Genomic DNA, 12806 nt, shown 5'->3' on the forward strand with positions numbered 1-12806 from the left:
TCATCCTTGCACTGCACAACTGCTAAGTTTCACATTTGTATCTGTATGTGTTTTAAAATGTTTTATAATATTGTGTTTGGTAAAATTACTCTTTCTTTGAAACTGTTGATCACAAGTTTGACATTGGTACGGCCCATCTGTGTGTGTTGTCTTAACATGATTTACTAAATCTCTTTTTCTAACATACTGCTTATTACATTTATCACAACTGTATAGTCTCTCACCCGAGTGTATTCTCATGTGTCTTGTCTTGTCACCGGAATGATTAAAACGTCTTCCGCATACATCACAAGTAAAGGGTTTATAATTTTTGTCAAAGTGTCTATGTAAATGACGTTTTAAATCACCTTTTTGACGAAATCTGTTTCCACATACGTCACACGTAAAAGGTTTGCTTTTTTCTAAGTGTTCTTTCATATGTTTTACTATATGTCCTTTTGTTGTAAATGTCTTCTCACATAATGAACATATATATGGTTTTTCATCCAATTGCATATCCATGTGTTTGGAGAGTACTTGATGTTGTTTCATATGATGCTTGATACCTACTTCATATTTATAAGTGTTATTGCATATTGAACAAGCATAAGGTTTTTCATCCGTGTGTGTTTTCATATGACGCTTGATACTTAATTTATATTTTAAAAATTTATTGCATATTGAACAAGCATAAGGTTTGTCATCAGTGTGTGTTTTCATATGCCTTTGTAACGACCTTTCCGTGACCATCAGTTTATTACATACTTGACATTCACTACAGTTTTCTCCAGTGTGAATCTTCATGTGTGCTTTCAGTGCAAATCTTTCTGTGAATCCATTATTACAAATCTTACATTTAAAAGGTTTTTGAGACAGGTGTATTGCTTTGCAATTGTGTCTTTGTAATCCTCTTCTTTGATTAAAAGTCTTGAAACATTTCTGACAAGTATAAAATTCATCTTGTTTGTTCTTTTCCTCCTGTAAAACATTGTTTTGGTGTTCCATTATTTTCTTGCTTTGTCTTTTTGAACTCCGTTTTCTGTTCTGTCTTAATTTTCCCTTTGAACTCTTGCAATGAACTGTTCCAATTACAGTTGATGAACTGCTTGTTGTGAATTCTTCAGTGTGTGAACTTAAACTATTTGATTTTTGGAGTTCCATTTCACAAATATCTGAAATAGAATTTGTAATTTACATTTATATATATATAAGAAGATGTAGTATGAGTGTATTTTGTAGCTTTGTTTCTGCTATGCAGTTTATTACATTTCTTAACCCTTTCCTCAATAATGACACCTTTTAATGCCACCCCCTTTACTCCTAAATTACACCTTTTTATGCCACCCCCTTTACTCCATAATTGCACCTATTGATGCCATCCCCTTTTTTCCATAATAACGCCTTTTTGATGCCCCCCCCTTTACTCCATAATTCCACCTTTTGATGCCACCCCTTTACTCCATAATTACACCTTTTGATGCCACCCCTTTACTCCATAATAACACCTTTTGACGCCTGTGTAGTACTCAGTTGAAACTCTTTGACAACGAAATGTTTGCATCAGACTTTCAAATAAAATTAGTATACAATATGAAAATGATATTCATAAGAATAACGGATCTAATTTATTTGATGGAATATTTGTTTTTAGATTAATACACAAAATGTAAATATGTCCATACTCCATAGATGATTTTGGATAATCTCCCTTTAGACAAAATTTCATTACTACCCATCTCAGTCACAGATCATGGAATTTTTATAAGAAGTAGGCACCCACAGAGTGCTTAAGAAGGGGCACTTTAGTGATTTCCTAAATAATCAACCCTTTTTTCCAAAAAGTGGGGTGGGGGCAGCCCCCCTCCCCCTAAATACGCATCTATATCTAATAAAAGTATTGTCCATTTGCATATATATATTATATTATATATTATATAATATAATCAAAATATCCCATATCAATTTGTCTTCCACTGTACATTTTTTTCATAGAATAAAATCCAGGAAAGACTTCATTTTTCTGAAACATAAAATGCATTTAACTTTTAAATATATCTAGTGGAAGCCAGGCCTTAAAACTTTTCAAACTGTGCAGGTAAGTCTGTACTTACTCAGAGTAGTTTTTGAGATTTTGTGTATTTGTTAATAGGCCAATTAAAAGAGCCTGTCTAGAGGGAGGGTAGGAGGGGTCCTGATCCCGAAATCCTGGGCTTAAAAAAATGATATCCCAAGGTCATGATTTAAAATAATTCTAAATCCAGGCATCCAGAAATTGGAAAAAAGAATTCCCGGATTCGGAAAGGGTCAATCCTGAAATCCGGGGCTTAACAACACCTGAGTCTGGAGTCCCGATTAAAGTCCAATCCCCCTCCATCTAGAAGGGTTTTTTTTCAGGGGCAGATTTAGGCAGGGGCGTGGCAGGGAATTGTGATCTGTCTCGTCTCACTTTGCGTCCGTCTGTCCACCTGTCTGTCTGTAGATTGTTGCATGTCCAGTGTGGATTAAGGCGGTTTCAACTTGAAACTTTAATTCCTGGCTAATTTTAACACACAATAGTTCGTGATATCTACATTTCATCCCCTTTTAAAGAAGAAGAATATTTTTCATAATTTTAACTTAAAAAAAACTCCAAAAATTCCCCCCCCCCCCCCCCACCCCCCTATATGGAAAACCTGGATCTGCCCCTGTTTTTGGTCATTTTCAATATAAAACACAGTTAAAGTCAGATTGTCTCTCGATGATTGTCTCCTAAAGACTCAAAAGAAAATGTTTAATTAAAAAAATCCCTACACCAACATGTGACCCTATTTTTTTCAATGATGTATAGGAAACACACATATTATTTAAATTGGCCTTATGATGAATCTTGCATGTGCTCTCATGTAACTAATCTACAACATATTGAAGTTAAGAAGTATTATTTAGATGAAGATATTTAAAGATGTATATCATAATTATAAATGTCTACCAACACTGCTGACTGAAGTCACTATGAAAAGTTAGGTTGACTTTTGTTACAATTTACAATTTAACCAGGTTTATAGATAACTTTAATAATTATTAGCACTAACACATTGACAATAAATGGTTATGGCAACAAATTAAAGACTAACTACAATAACATATATACAATGAAGGAGTGACAGTGGATAATTATGAGAGAAATATATAAAAAATAATTGAGAAGCATATACATTATTACAAAAATCAAGTACCTTTTAAACACCCTTTCATACGCAGATAACGATTTAGATAAATTAATTAAAACTTTAGAAGAAGAAAGTAAAATTTTGATAAACTGGTTCTCAATAAATAAAATGAAAGCAAATCCAGAAAAATTTCAGGCAATAGCTGTAGGTAAAAAAACTAAAGACAAAAACCTAAAATTTAAATTAGAAGGTAATGAAATAGAGTGTGAAGATAACGTTAAACTGCTAGGTGTAACAATAGATTTTAAACTAAATTTCAATGAACATGTCTCTATAATATGTAAAAAAGCATCCAAACAATTAAATGTATTAAAAAGAATAGGTAAACACCTGACTAAACTCGGAAAATTAACAATTTATTATTCTTTCATAATGTCCAACTTTAATTACTGCCCACTAGTTTGGCACTTTTGTGGGGAGGTAAATACAAAAAAGATAGAGAAAATTCAAGAGAGAGCACTAAGGTTTATCTACGAAGACCATTCAGCAAGTTATGAAGATCTACTCTGCAAATCAAAATTACCATCTTTAAAAGTAAGAAGAATGCGATCTTTGGCGATTGAAGTTTTCAAAATTATAAATAAAGATTGTCCTGTTTATCTTCATGATTTGATTCACTTAAAGGAAAAAACTTACTCTTTCAGATACCAGAATACAGCAGATCTACCACATGTAAGAACAACTGCATATGGCCTTCAATCTTTCAGGTATGCAGGTGCTAGGCTTTGGAATGAGCTGCCAGATGAGCTTCGTAAGCAATCATCTTTAAATCAATTCAAGAACTTGATAAATTCTTGGTCTGGCAGCTCATGCCAATGCTTTGCCTGCAAAACCAGTTAATCTCTGCTTATTTTTTTTTGTTTTGTTGCTTTATTTTCAGCATGGCAAATTTATTCTAATATCTTTACTATAGTGCTTCTGCTGCTTTTGTGCTAATTTTAGAAACTTAATGTGCTTTTATGCTTTTTATGTGCAAACCATTTCATTTGTGCTTTTGTGTTTTTATTTCATAATTGCATGTACCAGTATGTGTTAAACTTGTAAGATGCTTAAAGAACTTTTGTGCTGCATGTTTATATACTGATTGAACTCTTGCTTTATATGTTTAATGTTGTGTGCATGACTCGATATGTATGTTTTGTTTTATTTGTTGTTAAGTCGGTTTTAAAAGCTCTTCAGAGCTTATGTTTGTAATTGCTTGCTTATACCGACTCTAAATAAAGCTTTATGTCTTATGTCTTATGTCTAATGAGTTTCTCACCAACAAAGTGGGAACATAATGACGGGGGAACGAAACGACAGTGATTTGCAAAAAATGATATAATACAAATCCGTGACGTTTTCTGTATAAAATTACATAGATTCTAGAGGGGGGCAAGGGGTTTAACTGTTATGCTGTTATGGGGCATTTTAATTCTTTGTTATCTGTTATTCTGAAAATATATTTAGCTATACTGTTAGCTGTTATTGTCTTATTCCTCGTTAGCTGTTATAGGACTTTTATCAGTGGCAGATCTAGAAATTTTCATTAATAGGGACCCACTGACTGACCTAAGAGGGGACCCGCTCCAGTCACGCTTCAGTGATTTCCTATATAGGCAACCAATTTGTTTCCCAAAAAAAGGGGGGGGGCACCCCCCCCCCTAAATCCGCCTCTGTTTATCTATTTTGTTATCCGTGTTATTGTGAGAATCTATTTGTTGTTAACTGTTATTAAAAAGTGGAATGTTAGCATTTTGACAGCCAATCTTCCGTAGAAATTGAAGACAATTGAAAATTGTGATTTGAATGGATAATAGTCTCATTAGCACTTTTATCACATCTTCTTACAATGTATATCTATTGGGGTCTTTCTACTGGTAATCGGGTGGCCCTGTATTTGCAGAAGAATTTCTAGTAACATGCATCACATAAACATATCAAAATAAATTGGACCCAGGACCATTCCAGTATATATTATAAATATCCTTTGAAATAATTTCCATTGTCTGTGAACAACAAAATTTTGTACAAATTATTATTCACTTATTACTTGTACAATAACTTATAGTATGGATTTTGTTATAAAAAAAAAGCATTGGTACACCCTTTTATATAGATTTTTGTATTCAATGACCACATAATAATCTTTATGTTGTACTATTACACCACTGTCCCTGATTAGGGGAGGATTTGACACCAACTAGCATTCTAAAGTTGCCGCAGTCACATTCTGTATGTGCCTAATTCCAAGTCAGGAGCCTGGATTCAGTGGTTTTAGTTTGTTACTGTGTTACTAAATTTCTCGTTCACTATTTTGTGGATAAATTAGGCAGTTAGTTTTCTCCTTTGAATTGTTTTACACCTAGGTTTATATTTAAGCTCATCTGGTTCATTCAGTTATGCTCAAAATGAACTATACAAAAAATCCCTGAAAGCTCATTTCAAATTAAGGAAAGATCTTTTATCACTTAATCCTGATGTAAAAACAAGTATTCATGTTTTTGACCACACTGTAAAACCTATTTTATTATATGGTAGCGAAATATGGGGGATGTTTAATTCTCTTTCCTCTAAATGTAAGAAGGAAGATATATCTTTTGAAAAATTATATTCAGGTTTACCCTGTGAGAAACTTCATATAAAATTTTGTAAATTTATACTTGGGGTACACAAGAAAACAACAAATGCTGCAGTGTTATCTGAACTTGGAAGATTTCCAATATATTTTAATATTATAAAAGGAATGTTATTGTACTGGTATAGATTAGAGAATTTAGGTGATAATTTTCCTCTATTAAAAGAGGCATATACACAATCAAAGACACTACATCACATGAATATAACATCATGGTATGGTTCAATAAATGTTGTTTTTAAAATACTTGGTATTGACTATACAAATGCCATAAATGCTCCATTTTGTGAATCCTTATACAAATTTAAGAAATATATACAAACCAAGCTATCAATATTGTTTATTAGCTGTTGGAAAAAACAAATAGATAAATTTTCAGACAGTAAACTGAAAACCTACCTTTTATATAAAACAAATTTTGGTTTTGAAAAATATCTAACATTGATCAAGAATTTTGAACTTAGAAGAAGTTTTACTAAATTACGTGTATCTTCTCATAGATTACAAATAGAATTAGGTAGATATCAGGGTATTCCCCGAATTAACAGAATATGTAATAAATGTTCTTCCAATACTGTCGAAGATGAGGCTCATTTTCTATTTGATTGTAACAAATTTGAGGATGATAGAAATTGTATGTTAGCTAGTATTGCACAATATAATTCTTATTTCAATCATATGAACAGTCAAAGCAAAATTATCTGGTTATTTAGTGTAGAAAATGTTGAGTTACTTAAAATAATATGTAATTTTATCTACAAACATCTTCCTTAGTGAAGATTAGTTATAGGAGATCTATGTGTGTATATACATTTGATTGGACATAGAAAATTATATTCATCTGAATATCACAAACATACTAGCCAATTAAAAAAAAAAAAATTGTTAAGATATATTATTTATTCAAATGTTCTCTTATATCCTTGAGGCATCGTCCCCTGGTATCAACTGCATTCAAGTTACCTATGATGCTTCCTTGTTTGCTTTTGATACAGGTAGGAAAGAGACATTTACACACATTTTACATGCCTATGGCCCATAAGGTATCGCCCCCTGGTGTCAGCTGCCTTTAGGAAACCATAATGCTTTCCTATTTGCTGCTGACACAGGATGAGTCATGGACATGTTTAATTTCTACTTTCTTTTTGGCTAATTATTATATATTTAATTGATCCAACTTTTTGTGTACTATACATATGTGGATATCTATTTTTCTTTTTTTCTTTTTGGGCTACTTGTTTGTTATCTATATCAACCACACTTGCAATAAAATGCATTAGTATTAAAAAAAACATACTATAGATTCTTTATCTACGTATTCTTTAAGAACTTAAATAGTTCTTGTTTAACTTTTTTTTTTTTTTTTATCTCATTGTTTGTATTGTTTTATGAAAAAAATTATTGATGTTGTAATGTTTATGCCCTTTGGGGCCCATAATTGGAAAAATAAAATATCTTATCTTATCTTATCTTATCTAAGTGGTGTGGGTTTTAATTATGGCTTTGGGAATTGTACAACATCTTTTTATTTTAGCAATTATATTATAAGTGCTACTCCCTCTCTTTCTATTTACATGAAAGAGAACCCTGACCACCATATTTTTAAAAGCTTTTTAACTTCTTCACATGGCTCAGAAAATATTGATGCAAATGAAAATGTGTCTTTAGTTTAATTTTTCAACATATACCCTTTTTAAAATCCTACAGCTTCTCCAATGCTGTACCCAAATTTTCCATATTCTATAATTTCACATAAGATGCATGATTGATTCATGATTGGTGTTTCACTTGGTGTCATCCAAATTTTCACTAGGTTCAACTTCTGTTATACTATCAGAATTGAGTGTAACCAAATGAAACATCAATCATGCATCTTGTGTGAAATTATAGAATATGGAAAATTTGGGTACAGCATTGGAGAGCTGTAGGATTTTAAAAAGGGTATTTGTCCAGTGATTATCAGAATAACCATAAATGGCATGCATGTTTCAGTTACATGTCCTGTCTCCACTGATCTGGATATTTTTTATATTTTATAAGTTAGTTTTATCATGAGGTCATTGAATAAAAAAAATATGTTGTGCATCAATGTTTTTTTTATTACTTGTAAAGTATATATATTGCTTTTCAGAAATAAAAAACCTAAAAAAAATCAAATTGATAGTAAAGTGTCACTGGCTGCACTATTTTCAAAAATTAAATAAAAAAACCTAAATCATTAAAAATTGCGCCCTCAAATGCCCTAGATTAAAACAAAACTAGCAATTTCGTTCAGAAAAATTCAACATCCATAATATAACTTATTGTACAAGTTATATATATGGAAAAAAAAACTACTATAACTTATTATACAAGTTACGGAAAAAAATCAACCAAGGCAGAACTGCCTCAACGGCCGAAACGTCTTGTTTACACAAATTACAATTTTCTAGGTCCATACCACAAGTTATCATATACTAAGATCTCCAAGTCATCTACTGGATTGGTCATGGACAGATTTACTTTCATATTTCATTTACTGTTATCTGTTATTGTCCCTTTTCAATTCCTTGTTATCTGTTTTTCACCAAATCAATTCACTGTTTTGCTGTTATGGGGACCCCCCTTGCCCCCCCCCCCCCCTCATTCTACATGGCATATAATGCATCAGAACTTTTAAAAGTGTTTTCGGAAAACGTGCTGTAATCGTTATTTTGTAGTAACAATTAAACAACGTTTTACATTGCAGATTTTCACTAAAAGATTTATATAACTTTTTAATTTATACTGAACTCTTCTTTTGTAATCTAATCCTGGTATTGTAATTATATAGGGGCAAACTTCCTAACCGAAGCCAGGCGGCTCCATCTTGGGCTGTGGGTAACTAAAGTAAAGTTACCTACGGCCCTTTCAACCACAGTGATATGGTCCTTTAGTGCCTTTAGTCCCTGTGTTAGTGCTATAATACTATTCTAATCCGACTCAGTTGAATTTCCCTGCCTCTTTTGAGAATCAAAAAACGTGTAGGGCTTGTAGGACACGTAAGTTACATTTGGTAAAGATCGGTAAATGGTTCGAATTATTATACTTCTTCGATCTTCTTGTATACCGTGTATACAGAAATAGAGCTGGAAACCAAACTTTTAGGACTGAATATGCACGTATATATATTAATGATCATTATTAAAATTATTGTGATCAATTAGCATGGATTATGACTTTGCAGGTTCATATCAATCATTTATATTCAACGTTTTTTTATATCGTTGAATGTAAATGGTATGAACCTGCAGAGTCTTTAAAATATTATAGGACTAGGATTACGACGACAACTTCCAATGATTAGTTTTTCTTACAATTTAAGAATCCTTACTGTCATGACTGTAAGGTTGATGTACCGTTTATTGTCTCAAAATTTACAAAACGACACGTCACTGACTTTCATACAGCCCTATTTTTGTTGAATTAATATTTTATAATGCACAGGCCGACAGAAGGGGGCAATTCGGGGGCGTAGCTATAGGTTTTCAGTCGACTGTAAGCACCAATCGAACCAGTCTACACCAATCGGCAGGGGTTCTGGGGTCGGCCACTCAATGCCCCCATCAGGTCCAGGGCAGAGCTCTGGTAGGGGGTTCACGGGGGGAGGCATTGCCCCCCCAACGGAAAACGGTTTTCAGCGTTTTAGCTTCAAAATTTTATGTACTAAAATATTTAATTTACTGGTTATTCAATCATGAAAATTATAATAAACATAATGAAAAGTTCGAAGAATTATGAATAATTTACCGTAACATGAATCTAACATCTGACTGGTGAATTCAATAACGCAGTACAATCGAAAATAAAAAAAATAAATATTTCACAATATGCATTGCCCAGCATAGATCAGCGTACAGGCAGCGTATCCCTTTAAATAGCAGTACACCCTGTTTGGTATTTTCATATTATTCCTGATTTTTAAACATCCAGTGTCAAATATTTATGCTAATTCAGGACACAAAAAATCAAATTTACAATCATGAAATGCAACAGGAAGCTAGGTCCTACATGTAATAGGTGCAGAACAGAACAGATCAGTAAAGAGTTTTGACAACTTCACTGGCGTTCATCTATTTCAATAAAAAATTATTTGTGAAAAAATTATGTGTAGGCACGTGCTTTAAAAAGTGCCTAACGGCAAACAATTTATGCCCTTTTCTTCACCAAGAACGCTCAAATTTCTACATATATATATAGACATTGAATCTTATGTACAGTAGTTGTCGTTTGTTTATGTAATATATACGTGTTTCTCGGTTTTTTTTTTATAGATTAGACCGTTGGTTTCCCCGTTTGAATGGTTTTACACTAGTAATTTTGGGCCGGGCCCTGTATAGCTTGTTGTTCGGTGTGAGCCAAGGCTCCGTGTTGAAGGCCGTACATTGACCTATAATGTTTTACCTATTTTTAAATTGTTATTTGGATGGAGAGTTGACAGTCTCATTGGCACTCACACCACATCTTCCTATATCTATTGACATCTTACAAGTTTATTTTGAGACTTAACCATTTATTCATTTTATTATTGACACTTTACACGTCTTTTGATATAGGGGAGCATGTTTAGATATTACGAAAACGTTCACAGCACAGTCACTATATCAACAGATGAACCATTCACTGAAAAAGTAAAATCTCCAGAAAGTCATCTATTAAAAATGAACAAATGAAATATAAATGATACAAGCATCCATTTCTAAACAAAATGAATAGAAAGCATGGGCTATTAATGTCAAATTGTTCTAAATATTTGAAGAAACAGAACACTAATACATTTGTTATTCATTTTTTAAGAATGTAATATTGGTACTAATCATTACAAAATCGTTTCAGTGGAGGTCGGTTCGACATTTGAACCTATTTGCAAACCATTTCCCGATTTCATTGTTTTAAAAATCACGCTTAAAAAAAGACAAATTAACTTTTATTCTTATTCGGATCCATATTAAAAAGAAGTAATGTATAAAGACCTCAGAGAAATCAACAAAATAAAAATAAAATAAAATTCCGCGAAAGTCTTTTAATGTTTTAATGTTTTTGATGCATTTAAGACATTTCAAAACATGACATCATACAAATGAAAACGCTACAGTTGAACGTTTTCTGATACGTGAACCATCGAAATTCGTATAATATGGGTTTGAGAAATTAAAGAATTAAACAGATTTTTTTCTAGCGGTTATTCACGAAACAATCAATGTAAGCTACAGATTTTATGAATGGTTGTGCTTTTTTGAACCGGCAGTGGCTATTTGACCGACACCGGCTAAATAGCAAATTTGCTATTTGACCGGCACCGGCAAAATAGCAAATTTGCTATTTAGCCGGCACTAAAACTGTTCATTGATGTGATTAGAAGAGAATAAAAAAGCTTAATAATAATTTAAAATAATTTAATCACAATATCAAGCATAAACAATACAGTACAATCAAAAATAAAATATTGAAGATGATCATAAATGAATAATTCATAACTGTATAATATTAATTAAAAGCATGAAAACACATTTGTATATACATTACTAAATATATTTTTTTCTAAAATATTTATTAAAAAGATGCACATCTGTGTAAAATCTATGGTTTAAATATCCTGCTTTGCTTTAAAAATAGTATTATGTAAATCTACGTACATCACAGCATAAAAAAAGAAAGTTGTTTGCTACGAATTTCAAAACGACACATGATTTCACATTTGCAATTGTTACAAAAAACAATTCTTTGCCTCCGGAAGTTGTTTTAGTCTAGCACAAGATAAATGTGAGCGTATATAAAGAGAAGAAAAAGACCCCTATCTACATTATACAACACATGCACACATGATGCAGATTCAAAGGAAGCCAGTGTAATGTGTAGTTCCTGTTTGGAGTGGCAACATTTATCTTGTGCTAGACTAAAACAACTTCCGTAGGCTAAGAATTGGTTTTGTAACAATTGCAAATGTGAAATCACGTGTCTTTTTGAAATTCGTAGCAAACAAATTTTAATATTGTCTTTTTTATGATGTGATGTACCTGAGACTACTATAAGTGTTATAGTAGTCTCAGGATTTACATTGTTTTACATAAAACTATTTTTATAGCGTGTCAGGATATTTAAACCATAGATTTTACACAGATTTTGACATCTTTTTACTAAATATTTCAGAAAAAATATATTTAGTAAATTATACAAATGTGTTTTCATGCTTTGAATTAATATTATAAAGTTATAAATTATTTATTTATGAACATCTTCAATATCTTATTTTTGATTGTATTGTATGTTTGATGTTTGATATTGAGATAAAATGATTTTAAATTATTGTTAAGCTTTTTTTATTCTCTACTAATCACATCAATGAACAGTTTTATTCAGTGCCGGCTAAATAGCAAATTTGCTATTTTGCCGGTGCCGGTCAAATAGCAAATTTGCTATTTAGCCGGTTCCGGTCAAATAGTCACTGCCAAAAAAGAACAATCACACACACAGCATTCTTACCATCGCTTCAGATTTTTGATGATCGTATTTTTCCTATTAGAATCGAAATAATTCTTGGAAGCCTGGGCCATGTGTAAATTTCCAACAGTATGGTTTTCATGAATTCTTTCTTAATTAGGCAATAATAGCCTACCTCCTTTAAAGTTAAAGGTTGCTCCCTAAGTATTATTTGGATATTAGGCTTTTATTACCGTGCCACATAACGGGTCATTCGGTGGCAAAGGATTGTACTAAGAGAAGGAGCCCTGAGTTTAGGAGCATTTTACAGAATATAAGTATTTACATTACATTGCTTATCAATTCACGACTTGTTGTACATACACTGGTTATTATGGTGGAAGATACTGTTTATTCATATTTACTGAGGATTTGTTGTGTGTTTTAATAATATACAGATACTGTTATCGGTCTCATCCGAGTGCTCCTAAACAGGAGGGAATTATGAAAGAAGAAGAAGTACCAATTAAATAATGCCTGAGCTTATGACACGTTTCCCTCCC

At 32.1% G+C, this 12806-nt stretch overlaps 1 protein-coding gene across 1 annotated transcript; it reads right to left on the reverse strand.

Annotated features, from left to right (window-relative positions):
• On the reverse strand, nt 1-1140 carry LOC134710976 (gastrula zinc finger protein XlCGF8.2DB-like). The gene has a single exon (XM_063571399.1). It carries the CDS (start codon nt 1138-1140, stop codon nt 1-3), a length of 1140 nt encoding a protein of 379 aa, XP_063427469.1.
• Nucleotides 1141-12806: the final 11666 nt, after the last annotated feature.

This window comes from Mytilus trossulus, chromosome 3 (assembly GCF_036588685.1).
Source record: "Mytilus trossulus isolate FHL-02 chromosome 3, PNRI_Mtr1.1.1.hap1, whole genome shotgun sequence".
Lineage (NCBI taxonomy): Eukaryota > Metazoa > Mollusca > Bivalvia > Mytilida > Mytilidae > Mytilus > Mytilus trossulus.

What these genes read in the sequence shown, in the direction of transcription:
- LOC134710976 (XM_063571399.1), bottom strand. Translation starts at nt 1,140, where the DNA reads ATGGAACTCCAAAAATCAAATAGTTTAAGTTCACACACTGAAGAATTC.